We start from the raw sequence: 24101 nt of genomic DNA, 5'->3' as shown, positions 1-24101 counted from the left end.
CAGGGATCGGAAAACGCCAGGACCTACGGGGACGTCCTTGGTCCTTAAAGCCCAGGGTGCAAGGACGTCCCCGTACGTCCTTGGGTCCTTAAGGGGTTAAACTACCGGATCCAGCATCCTTTGCTGCCGCTCTGTGCTCAATTCCTCCTAACTTCCGTTTTCTTCCCCAGTCCCTTGGCCCCAACCCTCAGAGTGTTACTAAGCAACCTCCATCCTGCTTCCATCTTCTGTACTATATAGCAATGATTCACAAAATGACTGCCTCCATCTGCTGCGAAACTACAACTCCCAGCATTCCCAAAAAGTTAAAGTCCATCTGTAAACCCCCTCTGTTCCTCAGAGTTATCAGATCTTTCTTCTGTGCAGTTGCTTCTGGGGGTGTGGCTTACATGGACTCAGAGACAGCATAAAAGTCACATGACTGTCTCCAAGGGTGGGGGCCAGAGGCAGTTAGGGGAAGAAAGCCGAGAGAGTGTGGACGCAGGATGGCTCATTTTCCTGCATTTTGCATATTTTGTGCTTCATATAGCTCTGCAATGGGGCATTACTTTTAACCCCTTAAGGACCAGGGGTTTTTCCGTTTTTGCACTTTCCTTTTTTTCCTCCTCACCTTTTAAAAATCATAACCCTTTCAATTTTCCACCTAAAAATCAATTCAATGGCTCATTTTCTGCACCGCCAATTCTGCTTTGCAGTCACATCAGTCATTTTACCCAAAAATCTCCGGCAAAATGGTAAAAAATAATGCGACGAAATTGAAGAAAAAATAAAATTTTGTAACTTTTGGGGCTTCCATTTCTATGGTAAAAATGACACCTTATATTTATTCTGTAGGTCCATACGATTAATATGATACCCTACTTATATAGATTAGATTTTGTCGTACTTCTGGAAAAAATCATAACTACATGCAGGAAAATTTATACATTTAAAATTGTCATCTTCTGACCCCTATAACTTTTTTTTTAATTTTACAGCGTATGAGGGCTCATTTTTTGCACCGTGATCTGAAGTTTTTAGCGGTACCATTTTTGTATTGATCGGACCTTTTGATCGCTTTTTATTTATTTTTTCATGATATAAAAAGTGACCAAAAATACGTTATTTTGGACTTTTTTTGCACGTACCCCATTGACTGTTCGGTTTAATAAAGGATATATTTTTATAGTTCGGACATTTACGCACGCGGCGATACCACATATGTTTATTTTTATTTACATTTAAATCACATTAACTTTTTATTTTTTTATTTTTACAGTGTTATAGCTCCCATAGGGGGCTATAACAATGCACACACTGATCTTTTACACTGATTACTGCAAAGCAATAGCTTTGCATTAATCAGTGTTATCGGCGGTCGATTGCTCAAGCCTGCATCTCGGGCTTGGAGCAATCAATCGCCAATCGGACACGCCGGAGGACGGTAAGAGGACCTCCGCTCGTGTCCTAGCTGATCGGGATACCCCATTTTCACTGCGGTGGTCCCGATCAGCACCACTAAGCAGCCGGGACCGCGTTGGCTGCCGCGCGCTAATAGCCCCGGGTCCCGGCTTCAGTTATATGTTGGGACTGACGCGATATGGCACGGGGTCACCGCGTGATCCTGCGTTATATCGCGGGAGCCGGCCAAGGACGTAAATATACGTATTTGGTCGTTAAGGGGTTAATTACTTGCTTTGTAAGTTATATTTATCATTACATGAGGGAATTAAAAATATATATATTTTACTTAACTGAACTACCCCTTTAAGCTTATTAAAGTAGCTGATCCCAGTGGTCAGACTACCCGTGATCTCTGGAACGGGACCCCTGCTCTCAGTAAGGAGCGCATGCTGCAGACGGAACAAGGCCCAATTATTTCATAGCAGTGCCGAAAAGACAATTTCAGCACTCTGACATCATCAGCGCTGCCATAAAAAATGGAGCGCATGCAGTCTACCAGTAGACGACATGCGCTCCTTGTGAAGAGAGCCAGGGTCCTGTCCCAGAGATGGTGGAGGTCCCAGCGGTTGGATCCTCTGTGATCAGCTACTTATAGAGGGTAAGCAAATTTTTGCTGGAGTGCTCTCTGCTGGGTCCTGCTGCTAGAGAACAGCAGCGGTGACGTCACTAAGCTCCCCCCATGCCCCAAGCCGGGCCCGGAGCTGAAGCTAACAGAGAAGATTACCGGAGATTTTCTGCACGGAACAGGACAAAGTAAGTATCATTGTCATCAGTCTCACCTGCACTACCTGTTGGTACCGACAGGTTAGTGCAGGTGACCGATTTCCTTTAAGATGGCTGGTGAGTGTTACAGAATTCTATATGAATTTCTGGCTTTACTTCCTCCTTTCTACCTATCTTCTATTAACTATAGTAGTGTCTCCCAACCAGGGTGCCTCCAGCTGTAAGGCAGCCTTAGCAATCAAGCACCGATAACATAGATCAATGTAAAGCTACTATTGCATTACATTGATCTATTTAAGCCATCTAATGATGGCTTATGATAGGCCCCCAATAAAAATTTAAATCCCCACTCCTTTACAAATTTTTTTTTTTTTGGGGGGGGGGGGGGGGGGGGGGTATTTGGTATTGCCGTGTGTGTAATTGTCCAAACTATAAAACTATTACATTTCTGATCCTGCATGGTAAACAGCATAAAGGCAAAAATTCTAAACAGAATTACAGATTATTTGGTCATATCGCATCCCAGAAAAAAGGAGATTTTTTTTGTACTCACTGTAAAATCTCTTTCTTGTAGCCTTCATTGGGGGACACCTATACTGATGGGTATATGCTCTTGCCACTAGGGGGAAAAAAAAGCCAGCTCCTCCCTGGCAGGATATACCCGCCCACTGGAAGTGAGGCAATCAGTTTTGTCACCAAGAAGTAGGAGAAGCCAACAAAGAAATCTGTCTGAAGGACCCCAGAAAGGAATCTCGGGGAAAAAAACCCAAAAAACAACAAGAACCAGGAAAAGAAAATCCGGACCAAGAAAGAAGAAATGGGTGGGTGCGGTGTCCCCCAATGAAGGCTACAATAAAGAGATTTTACGGTGAGTACAAAAAAAATCTCCCTTTCTCGCTCTTCATTGGGGGACACCTATACTGATGGGACGTACCAAAGTAGTCCCCTAGGGAGGGAAAAACAAACAGCAAAAGGGGAATCAGTCCAGAGACCGAACCCACTCGACCGTAAGGCCTGCGGACGGGATCCAGGGCAGACACAACCGAGGCCCACAAACTGAGCTCCCGGCAGAACCCATGTCCATGGAGAAGGACTAGGACGCCAAGGAAGAGACTGTCCTATGTAGAGATTCCAAAGCAACAGTCCATAAAGAGACAAGAAAAGGTCGACTAGGAAGCCAGAAGGGCTGGAACCATTCCAGGAGAAGGTAGGCATAAACTCCAAGGAACACAGAACCAGTCAAAGGGCTAACCCGGCTGGGAAGCAAAAATGGAAAAGGGCACAAGAGAACCCTATCCAGAGGCAACCAAGTCATGAGAACATGGCGGCGAGCAGTGCATGCCTGAGCAGAAGGAGAGTATGGAAGGTGGAAACCAGAAAAACACTGGAAAAAAGAAAGAAGGATGGAGACTGGCTGTGGAGAGGCCTGGTGCATAAAATAGATGACCAGAACAGCTGCAGACCAAAAACCTCCATGAGCACCTGGGAGGCTAAATAAGCTCGAGTAGAGTAATCAGGATGACCGAAATGCCCACCGCCCTGGGAGTACATTGACCCACGAAGGAGGAGACTGAAGGAATAAGGCCAAAAAGGGGGCATCCAGGAACACCGGAGCGTCCGACAAGGGAACTGGAGGTACCCGGGTCACCTGGAAGACGTACATGAAGACGGCCAAAAGGAGCATCCCGGAACACTGGAGCAGCAGACATGGGAAACAGTTTCCCGAGTCGCCTGGAAGACTTACACCTGTAGAGTAGGTAAACCCAACGTCCGCGAAACGCTCCAGGTGACAAACTTCTACGTCTAAACAAGACGACGTGCGGTACAGATAGACCGCCCCACGAACGGGACCGCAGAGAAGTCAGGGCAGAAGAGCTACCCTGCCCAAGACCACAACCATCACTAAAGCCCAAAGAACCAGAAGGGCCGACATAGAAAAGAAGACACGCCACAGCATACTATGATAGTGTCCAAGACAAGGAGACTAACCAGACATGAACCCCAGCGGTCTGAGCAGAGCAAAGCAACATCCCGTCAGGATGGGACTGAGGGGGAAACAAAAGTGAAGGTTACTCCAGAAGACTGTAGTGTCAGTGTAGCGCAACTGACACCAACAAGGAAGGAGGAACAACCGCCCCAGGGAGATTGCACCAAGGAAGGCAAAGGCAGGACCCAGACAGTGCTAGACTGGCTGTCGCTGAGCCATACATGAGTGCAAATCTCCTCCAATAAGGGAGAGTGCCAAGTCTGTATGAGCAGCAGTAGATAACCAAGAAACTGGAGGAGAGCAAGGCTGCAAAAGTGCGCAGCTCAGCTGATTTCTCTCAGCATAAAACAAGGGCCCAGCCAGGTACCCCACCGGTGGTCGCTATGAAACCCAGGCACGAACCATGCCAAGCTCCCTGATCCCCATCCCCTGTGGAAGGGGGATGATAAAAGTGTGCCAGGCACTATGGGAGCAGTGAAATGCCCCCTGAAGTTAAGGGGGCAAAGTACTGGGTGGATGTAGTCCCCAGGAACCCTGCAACAACATATCAAGGAATGGAGGAGCTAATTTGAGTCCGACTACGAATGGAAGTAAAAAGCACACACCCACCCAAAGTGTTGAGGGGAACACCTCAACGTGGTGTAACCCTGGACCAGAAGGGCATCAACTGAGCCATTCTGGTCATTCCCTAAGGCAACAGAGTCTGCGTCTGAACCACCCTGTACAGGAACCCAGAACAGATACCTGGAGGCATGTGGGGGGGGGGGGGGGGGCAACTGTGTCGCCCCATCATGCCCCATGCCAGAACAGAGGAGTTCGACTGCCGAAACCTGTGGAAACAAGATCACAGGAAGGCCCAAGGCAGAGTGGCATAGCACATGTAGGGACACATACGTGGTTATCGCACGATAATAGAGGGGTACCAAGACTGCAGACGTGAAAGAAACGGGGACAGCCAGATAGCCGATCACTGTGCCCCACTGCCGCGTGTGGGAGAGAGGGGAGGCCTAGGAGCCTTAGATAGTATCCCCGCCACCTTGGGAGATCGGGGGAGGCTAAGGAGTCACGGAATGCATCCCTGTACCCAGTCTAGAGTCCATAGGACACGTCTTTGTACACCTCCACAGCAGTGGGGTACTGGAACTCCAGCCTCAGATACATCAGCAGAGTGATGAGTGACAGGCGGCTGAGAAGACCACGCAGACCACTGTCTGGCTTACTAGTATGGGTCCATAGTATCCAACGGGTCACTCCTTCAGACACCACGCACAGCAGTGGGGTACCGGAACTACAGCCGCAGATACATCAGCTGTGTGATGAGTGGCAGGCGGTGGAGGAAACCACGCAGACCACTGTCTGGCTTATGGGTATGGGTCCATAGTGGACAGCGGGTCACTCCTTCGGACACCTTGCATTAGCAGTGGGGTACCGGAGTGCCAGCCGCGAATGCGGCAGCTGAGAGACGAGCGACAGGCGTGACTACTGTCCGGCATATCGACATCAGAACCAATCCATGCCCACGCAGGGACACTTCCACGGAGGCCTTGCACTAGACAGGGGGGGGGGGGGGGGGAATCCAGAGCCCTTGCTGCGGCAGCCTGTAGAGGAGGTAATCATATTGTATGACATGCCAGAACACCCCCATGAACACACCCTCTGCCTTGAGCTTCCTCAGCACCCTGGGAAGGAGTGAAGAGGAGGGAACAGATAGGGTAGGGCAAACCCCGCCCAAGGAATCACTAGAGCATCCAAGGCCAGAGCCTGAGGGTCCCAGGACTTGGACACAAAAGGAAGGATCTTCCGATTGTGCCGGGACGCGAAGAGGTCCACGTCCAGAATGCCCCAGAGGTCGCAGAGTTGTGCGAAGACCTCTGGATGTAGAGACCACTCGCCGGGGTCGGGTGAGGACCGACTGAGGAAGTCCGCTTCCCAGTTGAGTACCCCCAGAATGTGAATCGCCGAAATGGCCGGAACCTTGCTCTCCGCCCAGGTGAGAATCTTGGTCACCTCGGCCATGGCTGCCGAGCTGCGAGTGCCACCCTGTCAATTTATGTACGCCACGGTCATGGCGTTGTCCGACTGAACGCGGACAGGACTGAAGACGGGACTCCCAATGAAGAAGACAAAGAAGAATCGCCCGTAATTCTAATATGTTTATCGGAAGAAGGGTCTCCTGGGGAGACCAGAGTACCTGAACCGTACAAGCCCTGAACACGCCGCCCCAGCCCGACAGGCTGGCATCCGTTGTAACAATCTGCCAGTGAAGGGGAAGAAACCACCGCCCTTGGAGAAGAAGGGGGGAGCGGAGCAACCAGAGCAGAGACTGACTGGCCCTGCGAGGGAGAATAATCTGACGATCGAGGAGACCTGTTCCATCAGGAAAGAAGCCATCCATCGGGAAAGAAGGGAGCCCTACTGTCCCACGAGGGCGCCTGCCCGGACCCTTTGCAGGAGCCAGAGGTCCGAAAGGAAAAGGGCTTCCTTTGGGAAGTAGGGCGAGCCTTATTTTGAGGTAACAAGGAACTCTTACCTCCCGTTGCCTCAGAGATAATTTCATCAAGGCGTTTGCCAAAAAGACGGCCGCACGTAAAGGGAAGCTCAGTGAGAGACCTTTTGGAAGCGGCAGCCACATTCCAAGCTTTAAGCCACATAGAGCGGCGGAGAGCCGCTAGGTGACCCACAGCAAAAGCAGAACAACGGGCTGCCTGCATGGAAGCTGTGCACAGGAAGTCCCCAGCTTTAGAACATTAGAGAGCCAGAGCAGATAGATCCTCCAGGGGGGGGGGGGATCCCGCTAAGATATCCTGATGGAGCTTTTGGCACCACTCCGCCAGGCCCTTGGACACACATGTCGAGGCGAAGATGGGAAGAAGAGAAGAGCCAGCTGCTTCAGTGGCAAACGTCGCTAAGGATTCTACCCTCTTATCCGTGGGATCCTTGAAGGCAGCGGCATCTGCCAGAGGCAGTGTAGTCACCTTAGAGATCCGGGAAATTGGTGGATCCACTGAGGGAGGGGAAACCACCTTAGTGACAAGGTCCTTGTCAAATGGATAACGTTCTTGAATTGACTTGATTCCCGGAAACCTCTTGTCTGGATGTTTCCATGCGGTTTCCAGAATGTCGTCAAAGTAGGCGTGAGAGCTGAACCTTTGAAGTTAGCACGATGAAACGATACTCCTGGATTGACATCCGAAGATCCTGGGTCCTCTATGTGAAAGGTGTCTCTTAGGGCTGTCACCAAAGAGTTCACCGTTGCAATTGAGTCCGGGCGGTCCTCTGAGTCAGATGCCGGCTCGGAAGCCTCGTCCACCAGGGGAATGAGAATGAGTAGAGGCAGTCCTGGAGGGGGGCGACCCTGACCGAGTACGCGGCTCTGGTGTGGCAGAGCGGCGACTCCGAGAACGTCCTCTAGAGGAACGACGTTTGTGCCCAGATGACCGGGGGGGGGGGACCCACGAGGGGAACGCTCACGTCTATCTGAAGACTCAATGGAAGAGTCAGACGAGGCATCCCTAGGACACTTGCGAGAGCGTGAAGTATGTGGAGACGAGGAACGGACCCTTCCAGAGGTCCTGCGCAGGGAAGACCCCTTCAAGGCGGACACCACTTCCCGGGAGGCCTCAGCCACCTAACGGGATACTTTGGTCAAGTCAGCCATATACTGGGACAGGGAATAAACCCAGGCTGGAGGAGCGGCTGAACCCACCGGGACCGAAGGGACATCAGGGGGGTCTGGGGAGCAGTGGAGCAGGCAGGGCAAGTGGGCTCAGCAGAGCCAGACATCTTGGTTTTACAGGGCTTACAGAGATAGTAAGCCACGGAAGTTCCAGGTTTCTGTTTAGAGGAAGGTACAGCTCTGGATACGGACATAATGTAGAAAGAAAAAAGGAGATAGGAACTTTCTCACCCTAGTCTGTGTCCCTTTGTCAGCTGCAGTGAGGAGAACTCGCTCCGAGCAGCTAGAAAGAGAGTGAACAGGCCAGCCAATAGGAAGAGAGGGGCGTGCCTGAAGCTAGGCACTCACTAGTACTGATTGGCGCTGATTGGAGGCTGCTTCGCACCTTTGAGAGCTCCTAGCCCCGTGGGCGGAGCTATAGACGGCCTTAAAGAACTGTCATGGCGCCGCTCCTTGTCCCGAGCACACCTGACGGCCGTTTATACGCCCGGGGGAAGAGAGCGGGCGGACAAAGTGCCGGCAGAGACTGCCGGTGAAAGAGAAAGTAAGCCGGTGCTGAAGCTCCTGGCTCACGGCAGCGCCGCGGCTATCGGCCGCATATAAGGCGCTGCTGACAAAACGAAAGTAAACCGGGGCTGAGAGCGTCCGGCCAGATACAGCGCTGACAAGGTAGCACAAGCACACACATATAAGTGAAGTGCACCAAGCACACACACACACACATAAGTGTAGTGCCCCATAAAAAGGTGGGCAAAAACAGGGGGCCTCCAGAGGTTGCGAGTCCGTACCTATGGAGAAAAAGGGGGGAAAGTACTTACCTCAGTCAGAAGAACTTACCTAGAGGAGTCTTCAGTGAAGTCTTCAGTCAGCTTTAGTTACCTGCATCACGCCTGGTTACTATGCGCGAGCGAGGCGAGCAGGTAAATAGGGGGACCCGGACCCATGAGGTACCACCCAAGCTCTGACCGTTGGCGAGGGGGGGGAGAATTTAACAGCGCATATACGCAATGTCTATGCCCCCTCACTCGCAATGGGGAAACTGGGAACCGCAGTCCCTGAGTCCCCACCTGAAAACAGAAAAGGAATAAAAAAACTAACACGTCCCTAACTAGGAAAACAAAAATACAGAAGACCTCGTCTGGAGCAGTCCAGACCATGTCCACCTCCTCAGACACTAAGCTTAAACTGATTGGCTCAGAGCCTGAAGGCGGGTATATCCTGCTGGGAGGAGCCAACTGTTTTTGTTGCCATAGTGTCACACACCTCCTAGAGACAGCAGCATACACCCACGGTCTGTGTCCCCCAATGGAGCCGATAGAGAAATTAAAATTTTATGGGTGAGGAGGAAGAAAACGTGAGGCAAAAAAAAATTTGCTGAGTCATGAAGGGGTTAATAATTGAAGGACCCAGCTTCCAAGACAACCATTTCTCATTGGATTTGGTTTTCCATTTCGAAAGCCTAGCATTGCAAGGCTTGTGGGAGCTCTTCTGGTGTGCAAGGCCTCTACCTGGCTGTCTCTGCACACCTTTCCACGTTTTTATATCGTGCATACTTATGTATAGGCAGATGCGGCTCTCGAACGCAAAGTTTTGCAGGCGTCAGTGGCTTAGATTTCCAATTGACCTCCCTTGCAGATGATTTCCCACTCCAGGGACTACTTTGGGATGCCCCGTGGTTTCTTTGTCCCCCAATCTAGCAATGGAGAAAAGAGGGTGTTTTGTACTCCCCATAAAATCTCTTTTTCGTACCCATTATTGGGGGACACAGCTCCCACCCATTTCCTGGTACCTTGCTTGGCTGTTTGTTTGCCTGTTAGCAGGGTTCTCTTTGCTGTGTTTTTTTCTGGTGCTCTGACAATTTTCATTTTTCGTTTGGCTTATCCTCCAGCTCTGTATCCAAAATCTTCTTTCTTAATTAATATAAATTACAGGACAATACACGTACAAAACAGAATATCCTCCTGCTCTGTGACCAACTGAATTGCTCAGTGCCAGTGGGCGGGAATATCCTGCTGAGGAGGAGCCAATTTTTTTTCTAATTAGTCTCCAAAGTGAGGTGACTACAGGGTTGTCCATTGGGTGCCAGTGGTTTTCCTGTCATAGTATGTACAATTATAAAAAAAAAAAAAAAAAGATACATCAACATAAAAAACTCAGATTATATTTTAATAATTCATATATATTTACATAGCGGTAAACACCAAAAATATAATTCTACATTACAAAAAAATGCCCCCCATATTTTTTTTTTTCTATACAACAAAGTAATACAACACGGCATCTTTTCTCTGGCAGTGAAGTTAGGGCAGTAGGAGCTGATCTAGTGTTCTCAATGATGATTCATATATGGCCCTGAAAAAATAAAAGACATTTACATTATTGTACGTCAGTAAAGCCTGCGGCTAATGCATGTCAGACGAACACGTGGAGCCTTCATCTGACGTCAATACAGAAACCAACTAATTCATTGTTTGTGGGTTATTGATAAAGAGCACAGGGGACACACTCAGGCACAGCTGAAAACTTAATATTTTACAAAAAGAGTCCTGATAATGTGATGTCAGTGGGTGAAGATGTAATCTCTATGAGGTTTGTCATAAGTTGATGTCACAGGAAACAGATCCCTTTACAGCCCCATGATATTCTATGCAGCCTCTTGGATCATGTAATATGCCGAGTATGTTCATATGAGTCACTGCATAGATAATCTCACTTTATTTACAGCTATTCTGACATTTATATCAATGACATTACATGGTAAGTACTATAGTACTATTACGAATGTTACTGGTGATACTACGCTGTGTCTCACTACTTTCACCACAAAATTTCTTTCTAGGGGTAGGGCCACATTTTACAGATCTGATGCAGATTTTCTAAAATAAAATATGAGCCAAAGGCAGAAGTGGATTCAGCTGGAAGACTGAGGTATAACACTTTACATTAGATTTCCCCTCCCAGTTGGATACACTTCTGCCTTTGGCTCATACTCTACTGCAGAAAGTCTGCAGCATATCAGAAACATGTTTTCCTAGCATAAATCAGGGTTTCGCATATGGTATTTGCTCCTTATTCAGGTCAGTACCAAATTCACCAGTGGGACAGACAAAAAAGAAAAATTATAATGGTAAGATTTGCAATATACTTTTCCTGTGTTTTGGACCAACTCCTGGTTTTGGCTAAAATGTTATTAAAATTCTATAAGTAGATGCAGGTCTTAGTTGCTGCAGAAAAATTCAAAGTCTCTGCAAGCCCTAAAAACATACAGTATATCATTGCATGGTGCTACATACAGTACCATATGACGTGGCTATTTTCTCTTAGAAGCAATGATTATGTTAGAGAATATGAATTACCACATCATCCAATGGAACATCATTTATTAGGCTTTTAATTAAAAAGAAACCTGTATATGGAGACATAACAGAGCCCAACAAAACCCTATAGGTTTTGTGTAACATACATACACACATATTATATATATATATATATATATATATATATATATACACACATATACACACACACACACACACACACGTATGTGAAGCCTATGGGACACCCAAAGATTCATTCCTTATGGCACCTCTAAACTTTGCTGAGCTTTGCACCTACCTGGAAGCTCCCTAGAGCAGTGTTTCCCAACCAGAGTGCCTCCAGCTATTTCAAAACTACAACTCCCAGCATGCCCGGACAGCCATTGGCTGTCCAGGACTGCCATTGGCTGTCCAGGACTGCTGGGAGTTGTATTTTTTCAACAGCTGGGGGCACCCTGGTAGGCAAACCCTAGGCTAGAGAAATCCAAATGCCATATATTCACAAAGAAGTGGGCTGCATGCTGCAAACCTACAACTCCTAGCATGCTCGGACAGCCTAAGGCTGTCCGGGAATGCTGGGAGTTGTAGTTTTGCAACAGCTGGAGGCACCCTGGTTGGGAAACACTGCCCTAGAGAGTGACTAGAAAGCTGGCTGCACACATCTTAAATAGGTACTGTATTCCCATCTCAAAAATCCATGGCATATCTGGGACCCCCCACACACAAGAAAAAAAAGGGGTCACAGCATGGGTGTAGCACTGTTTATTTCTGAATATCATTGCAATGTGAATGTGGTGGGCTGCAATTCCATGCATAGTCAGGTGGCCGGGAGGGGTCTTCTGTAGGGAAAACTTTGAAGGAGACTTACCGTATTTATCGGCGTATAACACGCACTTTTTAGGCTAAAATTTTTAGCCTAAAGTCTGTGTGCGTGTTATATGCCGATACACCCCCAGGAAAGGCAGGGGAAGAGAGGCCATCGCTGCCCGCTTCTCTCCCCCTGCCTTTCCTGGGGTCTAGAGCGCTGCTGCCGGCCCTTCTCTCCCCCGGCTATCGGCGCCGCTGCCCGTTCTGTCCCCCTGACTATCGGTGCTGGCGCCCCATTGCCGGCGCCGATAGCCAGGGGGAGAGAAGCGGCGCCGACAGCCAGGGGGAGAGAAGGGGCAGCGGCGCCCATTGCCGGCGCCGCTTCCCCGTTACCTCCCCCCATCCCCGGTGGCATAATTACCTGAGTCGGGTCCGCGCTGCTGCAGGCCTCCGGCGTGCGTCCCCGGCGTCGTTGCTATGCGCTGAACGGCGCGGCGCATGACGTCAGTGCGCCGCGCCGTGCATAGCAACGACGCAGGGGACGCACGCCGGAGGCCTGCAGCAGCGCGGACCCGACTCAGGTAATTATGCCACCGGGGATGGGGGGGAGGCAACGGGGGCAGCGGCGCCGGCAATGGGTGCCGCTGTGCCCCTTCTCTCCCCCTGGCTCCCCCCGGCACCGATAGTCAGGGGGACAGAACGGGCAGCGGCGCCGATAGCCAGGGGGAGAGAAGGGCCGGCAGCAATGCTCTAGACCCCAGGAAAGGCAGGGGGAGAGAAGCGGGCAGCGACGGCCTCTCTCCCCCTGCCTTTCCTGGGGGTGTATCGGGGTATACACGCGCACACACGCACCCTCATTTTACCATGGATATTTGGGTAAAAAACTTTTTTTACCCAAATATCCTTGGTAAAATGAGGGTGCGTGTTATAGGCCGGTGCGTGGTATACCCCGATAAATACGGTAATTTCAGGAGGCTTTTCACATTGTTACAACTATATATCCTAGGTATATTCCATAACATTATAAATAAACCTTTAGAGTCTGTTCTTTAAGTCCCCCTCTAATATTCAGAATTTACCTTTCTATATTCTCATCATCTTCCATTGTGATCTCTCTATATGTTTTCAGTTTCCGATGAATTGTTGAAGCTATATCTTTGGCAGCAGCAGATAATTTTTTACCTATTTAATGAAAATGAATACATAATAAATACAAGTATGTAAACCATAATTAAGTTGCAAATCTATACAGTCCTAATGATCTTTGAGTAACAGTCAATGTTTGTCTCATCACCTTCACTCCATTCTTCCAATAATCACTCAATTATTCTATTTGCCATTTATTTATATCCATTCATTCATGTGGATATAAAATTAAGCTAAAACTACTTGCTATTGGCAGGAACTTTGTTGGGAGGCCATGTACACCAACATTGATCTACCGGACCACCTCCTCACCATACAGTCCAGCAGCACCGGACCAGCCCCGAGCGGAGGTGAGTACTGTACAGAACTAAAGGGGGGTGAAAGGGGGCTGGATGATGTCGAAGGCCGCAGTGGTCTTCAACCTGCGGACCTCCGGAGGTTTAAAAACTACAACTCCCAGCAAGCCCGGACAGCCGATGGCTGTCCGGGCTTGCTGGGAGTTGTAGTTTTGAAACCTCTGGAGGTCCGCAGGTTGAAGACCACTGCGGGTGGAGAGTTCACTCCACACGGGGGGGGTGTTTTCAGCACGAAAAATCGTGCTGAAAAACTCGGCTTATACTCGAGTATATACGGTAATATGTATGAGCAATTACTCTTAAATTCTAAATTAGAAGAAAATTCCGCTGAGTTGTTTTTGTTTTATATATCGTCATCAAAGCTGTGTTTTTCTAATAGCACGCTTTATATCTTTTTTTTTTGCCTGCATTTAGCATTAAAGCTGGGGAAACGCTTCTGTCATATGTTAAATATACTGTGTGACAGAGGTTGTACAGTGGCATCTATCATTCACATACTATAACGAAATGTTTACCAGATATGATTTTTTCCTTTTTTTTTTAAATCTTTTAACAAGATCTAAATACCGTATTTATCAGGGTATACAATGCACCGGCCTATAACACGCACCCTCATTTTACCAAGGATATTTGGGTAAAAAAAGTTTTTTACCCAAATATCCTTGGTAAAATGAGGGTGTGTGTGTGCGCGTGTATACCCCGATACACCCCCAGGAAAGGCAGGGGGAGAGGGGCCATCGCTGCCCGCTTCTCTCCCCCTGCCTGTCCTGGGATCTAGAGCCCTGCTGCCAGCCCTTCTCTCCCCCTGACTATCTGTGCCGCTGCCCCATTGCCAGCGCCGATAGCCAGGGGGAGAGAAGGGGCAGGGGCACCCATTGCCGACACCGCTGCCCCGTTGCCTCCCCCATTCCCGGTTGTATAACTACCTGTTGCCGGGGTCGAGTCCGCGCTGCTTCAGGCCTCCGGTGTGCGTCCCATGCGTCGTTGCTATGCACTGCACGGCGCAATGACGAGTGAATCTTGCAGCGCATAGCAACGACGCATGGGACGCACACCGGAGGCCTGCAGCAGCGCGGACCTGACGCCGGCAACAGGTAATTATACAACCGGGAATGGGGGAGGCAACGGGGCAGCGGCGTCGGCAATGGGTGCTCCTGCCCCTTCTCTCCCCCTGTCTGTCGGCGCCGCTTCTCTCCCCCTGGCTATCGGCGCCTGCACCGATAGTCAGGAGGAGAGAACGGGCAGCGGCACAGATAGCCAGGGGGAGAGAAGGGCCGGCAGCAGGGCTCTAGACCCCAGGACAGGCAGGGGCAAAGAAGCCGTCAGCGGTGGCGGTTTCTGCACCTGCAAAGCCGCTGCAGTTCATTGATTTAAAGCGCCCGCTCTTAATCATTGAACTGCAGCGGCTTATCGGCGTATAACACGCACATAGACTTTAGGCTAAAAATTTTAGCCTAAAAAGTGTGTGTTATACTCCGATAAATACGGTATACAAAAGTGTAATATACTGTGCTATTCCATAGTTAATTTTTGCAGTATACTGATGTATATGATAAAGGTCAATATGCCACTCTTAGCTTCCATCAGGCTAATGTACCTCTACAGACAGGTTTACAACTACAGTGACCCCCCGACCTACGATGGCCCCGACATACGATCAAATCGACATACAATGCTTTTTTATGTCGGGGCCATCGCATTAAGTGCTATCCGGCAGCGCAAAATGCTTAAGCTGCTGCCAGATAGCAGCTTAATGTTCCCCGTGTGGTGCGGTGAGTATTACTTACCCCTCCACGATGCTCCGGGTGCCCTTTGGGTCCAGCGCTGGTCCTCCAGTGTCTTCTCGGCCCTCTCCGGTGACGTCCATACGCTGTTGCGCACGCCGTCCCGTCATCCAATAGGAACGGCGTATGCAGCGGCGTAATGACATCGCTACGCAGGCCCAGTAAGGCCTTGCGGAAGACAGCGGAGGACCGGAGAAGACCAGGAGAGCCCAGCGGAGGCCCGGGGCCACCATCGGGAGAGCGGCGGGGACACCATCGGGAGCGGCGGGACGCGGTCCGGAGCGGCGGGGACAGGTGAGTACAGCTACCTATACTTTACATTGCACGAATCCCTCAACATACAATGGATTCGACAAACGATGGCTGGTTTGGAACAAATTACCATCGTATGTTGAGGGATCACTGTACTTCCTAGGGCACACTCTAAATACACATAAAAACCATGACGACAACACTCCCTTTTAATGGGTTTTTCCATCTCAGCATGATATCTCTATCCACAGAATAAGAAAAATCGGTGGATACAACCACCGGAATTGATCAGAATCTGTAGAACGGAAGTGGAATGGTCACACACATGCGTAGTACGCTCTATTCATTGCCAGGAAATGTCACCTATGTTCTATGGAATGATGGGGTGGCAGCTGTCAGATCCCCAATAATTATCCTTCCATCCCTCACTCTGTTGAGATGGGGATAATGTGCTGAGAATAGAATACCCCAAGGTTTTGCAAATTGGAGGTATTGCTAGGGGAGCTTTTAAGAGAGAAAAAAAAAAAAAGATACACACACACACACACACATATATATACATATATATATATACATACACACATATATACATATATATATATATACACACATATATATATACACACATATATATATATACACATATATATATATACACATATATATATACATATATATATATATATATATATATATATATATATATATATATATATATATATATATATATATATAGACATATGCGAAAAAATGCCAGCAGTACATCTTTTCATGCTTGAAAAAGATGGCGGGATGGCGTTGAAACATCGCACTTGATATGGGTCAATAAAATCCCACCTTTTGCACTTTAACAACAGGTGTGCTGCTGGCATTTTTTTTGCTTCTGGATTATCTAAACAGTCTGCGATTGGAACTATGGTTTTCAGCCTGCACCCCAGGACTTATTGCTAGTGGTAATGCCGCCTATCCTTGGATTGCTATCTATATCTATCTATATCTCTCTATCTCTATATATACACACATACACATACACACACACACACACACACACACACACACACACACACACACACACACACACACACTGATTACCCGGCATTGCCCGGTTTTTCCTTCAGCCAACAGAGGAAGCTTTTGACTTCATATCCCGACCTCCTATCCCGACCCGTAATATGTGTACCAGATATTGAAATATCTCCAGTACGGAAGTTAAACTTTAAACAAAAACCCCGACCCTCACAAATGGGGGTAGTCAAGGGTTAAATTAACTATCCTATATTTTAAGTGGACATATAAGTAAAACGTGACCAAGTATTATCGAAATATCTCTAACCGTTTTGAAGTTATGCAGCAAAATATATTTCCCATAGACTTGTATGGGACATTAAACAAAAACCCCGACCCTGGCAAATGGGGGTGAGTAAGGGTTAAATTACCTATCCTATGTTTGTTGTTGACATATAAGTAACATGTGTGCCAAGTTTAGGACGGGATAGGAGGTCGGGATAGGACAACAATATATGAGGATGGGATATGAAGTCAAAAGCTTCCTCCTTTGTTTATTTTCCTCCCCAACAAGGAGTAGGAAGGAAAAACCGGGCAACGCCGGGTACTCAGCTAGAGAGAGAGATATATATATATATATATATATATATATATATATATATATATATATATATATATATATATATATATATATATATATATATATATATATATATAAAAACCTGTTCCCTAATAAAAACTGGAAAAAAAAACCTTTATCCCATAAAAAAAAAAAAACTGTCACATGACTTAAAATAGTTTCGTAATTGATATAGGCGAGTACTTAGAAAAAAAAAAAGTATCGGTAATCAGTCTTAAAAAAAAAAAACATGACTTATTTGGCATGACTCTCTTACAAGTAGAAAAGTTCAAATATAGAAAAAAGCAAAAAGAAAAAAACACTGCAAGTATCATCAAGATGTGCTGCTAATATAAATTACAATATGTCACAAAAAACAACCTCAAGCAATAAAAAAACAGTCAATTCAAGTTTTCACAAATACAAATTCTAATTTGTACTAAGGCGTTCAATAAGTATTCTAGTTTGTACAAAGGAGTTTCGTAAAAACTGGTTTTAACTAGGAAAATGCAGTCAATTTTAGTTTTCTAAAGGCATTCAGTCAAAACTAGTTTTCACTGGGGAAAAGCAGTCAATTCTAGCAGTCAATTCTAGTTTTCACAAAGACATTCAGTCAAAAACTAGTTTTAACTTTAACACATATATATATATATATCCCATTCGTAATGGCTATAAGCAATCGTTTTATGCCAGGGATATGGAGATCTGTGACAGAATTTGCAGCATTAACCACAGATATGTTAACACAACATAACATTTTGGTGGACATTTTGTTACTTAGTAACATACTAATATATACGGACCACTGTAGTGATTGTACCTTTGGAGCTGACCATAATTATATGTAAGGTGGCAGACAAGCTCAGGATTCCTTCAATGTCTCCTGTAGAGATGCATTCTGCCAATTCTCCTAAAAATGAACTGGAAAAGGTACAAAATGAAACATAAATGAACCATAATGACGACTACTGATGGCAAAACAAACCCTGTTTCAATCTTTTTCCTGATCTGTAAAGATTTCTGTGATTGGTTAAACCATATAACACTGCTGGGGGTAGTGTTCTGCCCCCTTTATCGTTCTGCCTGTTACATATTGCACTAGGTAAGAAGTATCAGTATTGGGACCAGCAAGGAACATCCACAGCAAACAGGCTGCAAATCTGCCCCAGAGCCTTGGATTTTTTCTGCAGATTCCACAGCAGATTTTCAGAGAGAAAATACCCTAAGACCACACAACAATATCAGTCAGAGACCAGGTACAGGATTAAACATTTCATGGGTGCATACGGTACAGCAGACTTACCTCAGTACACTGGATGTCTTTATAATAATGGACATTAAACACCGTGAGAGTGGAGGCAGCTCTGAAACAGATTCTGGTGGCATAATTTCACTTGGATCTGAAATCTAAAGAGAATGATACACGGAAAGATTTTAGTATTATCTGTGATAACTAAAAAACACTCATAGTAGCAAACTACATTAAAAACTATTACTATTTCGGTAGTGGGCGTATACTGCCCTTTTTACAGAAGGCTTCATAATTCATGGGCTCTAGCCATACACAATGTGCATATAAGAAATATACGTATAGAAAATGTACACACAAAATATACTGTGAAAGAGCAAGCATTAGCTTAAATGGTCATTGTCAGATAGAAAAAAAATGTATATGTTGTAAATCTTGGCAAAACATTAACTTTTCTAATATACACTGCTCAAAAAATAAAGGGAACACTTAAACAACACAATGTAACTCCAAGTCAAATGGAACAGACAACAGGTGGAAATTATAGGCAATTAGCAAGACACCCCCATTAAAGGAGTGGTTCTGCAGGTGGTGACCACAGACCACTTCTCAGTTCTTATGCTTCCTGGCTGATGTTTTGGTCACTTATGAATGCTGGCGGTGCTTTCACCCTAGTGGTAGCATGAGACGGAGTCTACAACCCACACAAGTGGCTCAGGTAGTGCAGCTCATCCAGGATGGCACATCAATGCGAGCTGTGGCAAGAAGGTTTGCTGTGTCTGTCAGCATAGTGTCCAGAGCATGGAGGCGCTACCAGGAGATAGGCCAGTACATCAGGAGACGTGGAGGCAGTCGTAGGAAGGCTTTTGTGCAAGGAGGAGCAGGACCTGCAAAATGACCTCTAGCAGGCCACAAATGTGCATGTGTCCACTCAAACGGTCAGAAACAGACTCCACAAGGGCGGAGACCATCCAACACCTCATCAGGAGTATGCCAGGTGTTGTAGGGAGGTCATATGGGCACGTGGAGGCCACAAACATTACTGAGCCTCATTTTGACTTGTTTTAAGGACTTTACATCAAAGTTGGTTGAGCCTGTAGTGTGGTTTTCCACTTTGATTTTGAGTGTGACTCCATATCCAGACCTCCATGGGTTGATAAATTTGATTTACGTTGATAATTTTTGTGTGATTTTGTCGTCAGCACATTCAATTATGTAAAGATGAAAGTATTTCATACGATTAGTTCATTCATTCATTCAGATCTAGGATGTGTTTACCTTAGTGTTCCCTTTATTTTTTTGAGCAGTGTATTTCATAAGAAAATGTTATTTCCTTTTCATAGAAATCATGGCTTATAACATCATGGCTTTGTCCAAGCTGAAAAACAGGCATGGACAAAGTCCAGTAAGTGAGGGTGGGCTAATACTCCTCTGTGCTCTCTCCTGTCTGATAGGACTCCTCTGTGCTCTCTCCTTTCGGATAGTACTCCTCTGTGCTCTCTCCTGTGATAGTACTCCTGTGTTCACTCCTGTCTGATAGTCCTCCTCTGTGCTCTCTCCTGTCTGATAGTACTCCTCTGTGCTCTCTCCTGTCTGATAGGACTGCTCTGTGCTCTCTCCTGTCTGATAGTCCTACTCTGTGCTCTCTCCTGTCTGATAGTACTCCTCTGTGCTCTCTCCTGTCTGATAGGACTCCTCTGTGCTCTCTCCTGTCTGATAGGACTCCTCTGTGCTCTCTCCTGTCTGATAGGACTGCTCTGTGCTCTCTCCTGTCTGATAGTCCTCCTCTGTGCTCTCTCCTGTCTGATAGTACTCCTCTGTGCTCTCTCCTGTCTGATAGTACTCCTCTGTGCTCTCTCCTGTCTGATAGGACTGCTCTGTGCTCTCTCCTGTCTGATAGTCCTCCTCTGTGCTCTCTCCTGTCTGATAGTGCTCCTATGTGCTCTCTCCTGTCTGATAGGACTGCTCTGTGCTCTCTCCTGTCTGATAGGACTGCTCTGTGCTCTCTCCTGTCTGATAGTCCTGCTCTGTGCTCTCTCCTGTCTGATAGTCCTCCTCTGTGCTCTCTCCTGTCTGATAGTGGTCCTATGTGCTCTCTCCTGTCTAATAAGACAGGAGAGAGCACAGAGTGCTAGCCCAACCTCACTTACTGGACTTTGTCCATGCCTGTGCTTCAGCTTGGACAAAATCATAATTTCTATAAAAAGGAAATAACATTTTCTTTCGTATTTTAGAAAGGTTAATGTTTTGTCAAGATGTACAACATATAAAAAGTTTTTGAATTTGACAGTGCCCATTTAAAAACGAAAAAAAAAAAAGCAAAAAAAACCTTCATAAGATTTCTGCGCAATAACAGACCTCATTATGCTGGAGTAATACTGAGGAATGGTAACTGTCTGTATATAAAAGCACAGAAGGCTATGCTTTTCTATACAAGAAAAAAAAATATATGGCACTGCTTACACAGGCTCAGTTTATGTCAAAAGGACACTCTTCAGGCATTTGCTGGATGCATAAGGTCCCACTGGTGGATTGATGGTATATTCTAGGAGCTTTCCTGTTGTGTTTGTGTATGTATATGTATAATTATATATATATATATATATATATATATATATATATATATATATATATTATATTATATATATATATTTATTTATCTCATTCTCAATAAATGTGTTGAGAGATGGTGACTGACAAGAGGTCATATACTCTATATACAGTAATTAAATGTAGGGAGCTCCTTTAATAAGCGGAACACTATTTACATGCAGCTGACGTGTGAAAGATTTGCTGTTAACACATGTTTTCACTGCATGATTATACAGTTAATTTTGATACCTTTGTGGATGTTTTTGTAAAGTTGTTGTGTATAACTGTTTAACTTCTTAAGAACCAAGGGTCATTTTTCCCCATTACCTTTAAAAAATCATAACTCATAAATCATAAGTTTCGCACCTAAAAATCCACATGATGGCTTATTTTTTGTGCCACCAATTCTACTTTGTAATGACATCAGTTATTTTACTCAAAAATCTACGACGAAATGGGAAAGAAAATATTGTGCGACACAATTGAAGAAAATACACAATTTTGTAAGTTTTGGCGGATTACGTTTCTACGCAGTAAATTTTTCGGTAAAAATGACACCTTATCTTTATTCTGTAGGTCCATACGACTAAAATGATACCCTACTTATATAGGTTTGATTTTGTCGTACTACTGAAAGAAATTATAACTACATGCAGGAAAATTTATACGTTAAATATTGTCATTTCCTGACCCCCTATAATTTTTTTTTTTTTTTTCCGCGTACGGGCCGGTATGAGGGCTAATTTTTTGCGCCGTGATCTGAAGTTTTTATCAGTACCACTTTTGTATTGATCGGACTATTTGATCGCTTTTTATTCATTTTTTCATGATATAAAAAGTGACCAAAAATACGCTATTTTGGACATTTCCGCACGTTCACCACAAAAACGCCAAGATGAAGGTGAAAGTTTGACAGACAATACGTACTTTGCGTAAAGAATGGCTTATCTCTACAACCACAGCAGCTAGAAGGGTGGAGATCATTCCTCGGTGGACCTCAGAAGAAGCGGTATGCCAGCACTGGACGGTGTGTATGAACTGGCTAAGAGGGACTTGCATGGACTGAATGAGCTAAAACAAACAAATATAAAATACAATTATACTTCTAATAAAAAAAAATTAAAAAATGATTTCCATCTCTAAGAATAATGGACCTTAAAGAAGTAGTCTCATGCCAGAAAGCACAGAACAACTTACGGTTTAGATAGTGGGGGGTCCGAGCGTTGTGGCCCCCCGTGATAGTCTGTACGGAGCCCCGGCTCTCCCACAGAGCTGCACGTCACAACCCCTGCTTAAAGCGGGGGCCGCCACGCCTCCTCCCTTTATGGGAGAGTCGTTCGGCAATCTTCGGCTTTCTCATAGAGGGCGGCGGAGAGCGTGACGTGCCGTTCTTTGGGAGAGCCGGTGCACTGTACAGACGATCGCAGGGGCTACAGCCCCCCCCCCCCCCGCAAAACACTGGGAAACACTGCTCTAGCCCGTATCAGGCACAGACTCATGAAAAAGTTGATTTTTATTATGCTTACCATAAAATCTCTTTCTCGGAGGATCCATTGGGTGACACAGAGACTGTGGGTATATCTTGCTGCCACTAGAAGGCTGACACTATACATAGAAAAAAAAAAGTCGGCCCATTCTGGCAGGATATACCCCGTCTACTGACCCGGAGCTAATCAGTTTAGTCCCAAAGCAGTAGGAGAGGACCGACAAAGAAAGAAACCAACAGGTGTCCGAGGGAAAGAGATAAAAAAAAAGGAACCGAAGGCACCCTTTGGACAAAAAACTGAACCATAGCAACAAACACAATGGGTGGGTACTGTGTCCTCAATGGATCCTTCGAGAAACAGATTATATGGTAAGCATAAAAAAAATCTACTTTTTCTCGGTAGGCTCCATTGGGGGACGCAGAGACCTGGGACGTACCAGGCAGTCCCCAGGGTGGGAAAAATACCCACCTCAGAAGCAGGCAGAAGACTGAGTCACCGCTGCCTGCAACACTTTGTGACCCAAACCAGTGTCATCTGACGCAAACGTATGCACAAAATTTAGTGAAAGTGTGCAAGGACGACCAAGTGACTGCCTTACAGATATGCAAGGCCGAAGCCCTATTGCGGAGCACCCAAGAAGCCGCAACGGAATGCATGGAATGCGCAGTAACCCGAAAAGGTGGGAGAATTCCTTTAAGACAGTACAATTCAGAGCTTGCAGAACAGACCCACCGTGAAATGGTCGCCTTGGAAGCCCCTTGAAACCACCCTCCAGAATCACAAAGAAGGAGTCACCCTGCCGAAAGGAGGAGGTGACTGATCGATCCGTACAGCTCGAACAATGTCCAGACTATGGAGGGAACGCTCCTTAGCATTGGATGGAGCCGGACAAAATGAAGGAAGAACGATCTTCTCGTTCATGTGAAAGGGGGAAACCCCCATGGGTAAGAAGTAGGGAGGTGGGCGTGAAACCACCTTGTCCTGATGAAGGGCCAAGAAATTTGAGCGACAAGAGCTGAGAAACCCTCTTAACGGAGGCAATCACGATAAGGAAGGCGACCTTCCATGAAAGAATGCGTAGAGAGGCGTTCCGGAGGTGTTCGAACGGAGCCTCCCTCAAAGCGCCAAGCACCAGGTTGAGATCCCAAGGAGGAGTGAGAGACATTATGCCCTGCAGGAAGGTGCGGACGTGAGAATTGGAAGCCAACGGCTGCTGAAACAATAGAAAGAGACGACACTTGATCTTTAAGAGAGCTGAGTGCCAAGCACTGATCCAGACCAGATTGCAAAAAAGCAAGACGACGCGGAAAGGAAAAAACGACCGGGGAGACGGACTGAGCTTCACACCACTGGAAATAAGCCCTCCAAGTGTGGTGGTGAATCCTAGCAGGGGGAAGGCTTCCGAGCTCAAAGCATGGTGTGAATCATCCCAGAAGAAAACCCCTGAGCTCTCAAAACCGCAGTTTCATCCACCACGCTGTCAAATGCAGCGACAGTAAACTGGGGTGGCAGAGAGGACCCTGGGAGAGCAGATCGGGGCGAACTGGAAAACACAGTGGTACGTCGGTGACCAGCCGAATTACGTTGGCGTACCGCGCGCGCCTGGGCCTGTCTGGAGCCACCAGAATGGCAGGAACGCCCTCCGCCTTGAGTTTCCT

The 24101-nt window shown here is 46.5% G+C and overlaps 1 protein-coding gene across 2 annotated transcripts in view; it reads right to left on the bottom strand.

Moving 5' to 3' along the window:
• Positions 1–9984: 9984 nt before the first annotated feature.
• NCAPG2 (non-SMC condensin II complex subunit G2) overlaps positions 9985–24101 on the bottom strand; it is a 90874-nt gene continuing 76757 nt past the window's right edge. For both annotated transcript variants that reach the window (XM_056519559.1, XM_056519558.1), the window contains exons 24-28: positions 21884–22027; positions 18419–18522; positions 17936–18036; positions 13033–13135; positions 9985–10181 (exon numbers count right to left, since the gene is read on the bottom strand). In XM_056519559.1, the coding sequence (XP_056375534.1) occupies positions 10130–10181; positions 13033–13135; positions 17936–18036; positions 18419–18522; positions 21884–22027 (504 nt within the window). In that variant the 3' untranslated portion in view covers positions 9985–10129. The remainder of the gene's footprint in view (positions 10182–13032; positions 13136–17935; positions 18037–18418; positions 18523–21883; positions 22028–24101) is intronic.

The sequence above is a fragment of the Hyla sarda genome, chromosome 5 (assembly GCF_029499605.1).
Source record: "Hyla sarda isolate aHylSar1 chromosome 5, aHylSar1.hap1, whole genome shotgun sequence".
NCBI lineage: Eukaryota > Metazoa > Chordata > Amphibia > Anura > Hylidae > Hyla > Hyla sarda.
Note: the sequence above shows the minus strand (reverse complement) of the source record. Positions and strands in the feature narration are given on the sequence as shown.